This window comes from Olea europaea, unplaced genomic scaffold, assembly GCF_002742605.1.
Source record: "Olea europaea var. sylvestris unplaced genomic scaffold, O_europaea_v1 scaffold830, whole genome shotgun sequence".
NCBI lineage: Eukaryota > Viridiplantae > Streptophyta > Magnoliopsida > Lamiales > Oleaceae > Olea > Olea europaea.
In genome coordinates this window covers 6777-7561 of record NW_019266741.1, presented here as the reverse complement: position 1 = coordinate 7561, position 785 = coordinate 6777, and the positions used below count along the sequence as shown (strand labels likewise).

At 40.1% G+C, this 785-nt stretch overlaps 1 protein-coding gene across 5 annotated transcripts in view; it reads right to left on the bottom strand.

Moving 5' to 3' along the window:
- Window positions 1-731, bottom strand: part of LOC111391783 (calcium-binding mitochondrial carrier protein SCaMC-3-like) — a 5413-nt gene extending 4682 nt beyond the window's left edge. The window contains exons 1-2 of one of the 5 annotated variants that reach the window (XM_023017040.1): window positions 649-731; window positions 39-547 (exon numbers count right to left, since the gene is read on the bottom strand). In XM_023017040.1, the coding sequence (XP_022872808.1) occupies window positions 39-501 (463 nt within the window). In that variant the 5' untranslated portion in view covers window positions 502-547; window positions 649-731. Of the gene's footprint in view, window positions 1-38 lie in introns of all 5 variants that reach the window. The other 4 variants (XM_023017041.1, XM_023017042.1, XM_023017043.1 and 1 more) reach the window with 4 other exon arrangements.
- Window positions 732-785: the final 54 nt, after the last annotated feature.

Below are 785 nucleotides of genomic sequence, written 5' to 3'. Positions count from 1 at the left end.
GACACAAATAACTAGATGAAGAATAATTGATAGCATACCAGCCTTGACAAGAGCAGCCCATAACTCCTCAGGCAAAATGCATCCATTGTGCTCCACATCAATAGCCTGGAATATCCTGTACAACTCCAGCTCCTTATCATCCATATACTTCCTGAACTCTTGATAATCAACCCTCCCATCCTTATTAGCATCATAAACATCCAAAAGCTCTTTCGCATACTTATAATCAGCCGGAATTTGCATTGCCGAAAGGCCCTTCTCGATTTGAGCATAATCCAAGTACCCCACGTTATCCGAATCAAAAAAATTGAATAAATTTCGAATTCTTGAATCCCTTTCTTCCTTGGTTTCCCTTAAGGCGGCTAAAACATGGTCTAATGATACCAGCCCTGGTTTTTTATCCGAGTTGCAGCACCCGGAGCGGGCTTGTCGTTGGCCCTTTTTGCTTATGGATTCCATTGTTGCAGGGAAATTCACATGCCTTTCCACTCCCCCAGACATTATAATTAACGGGGGAAAATTGACACAATATCTTGATTCTTCTTCACTGCATAAAGTGGATAAAAAAAAAAGGAATAAGATTATATGTTGTATATATAGATTGGTGGGTAGAATGGGATAGGAGTTAGATGAAAATTGAGAGAAAACATGATGATTGGCGAGGATCTTGTTGGTGGAAAATCTGTGGAATTGAATTGCCCATTTTTCCTGTCAGAAAAGAGAGTCAAAGTTGGAAGAATACAAGAAAGCGTAGCTATTACGAGGGCCGGTACCTTATTTTAGTG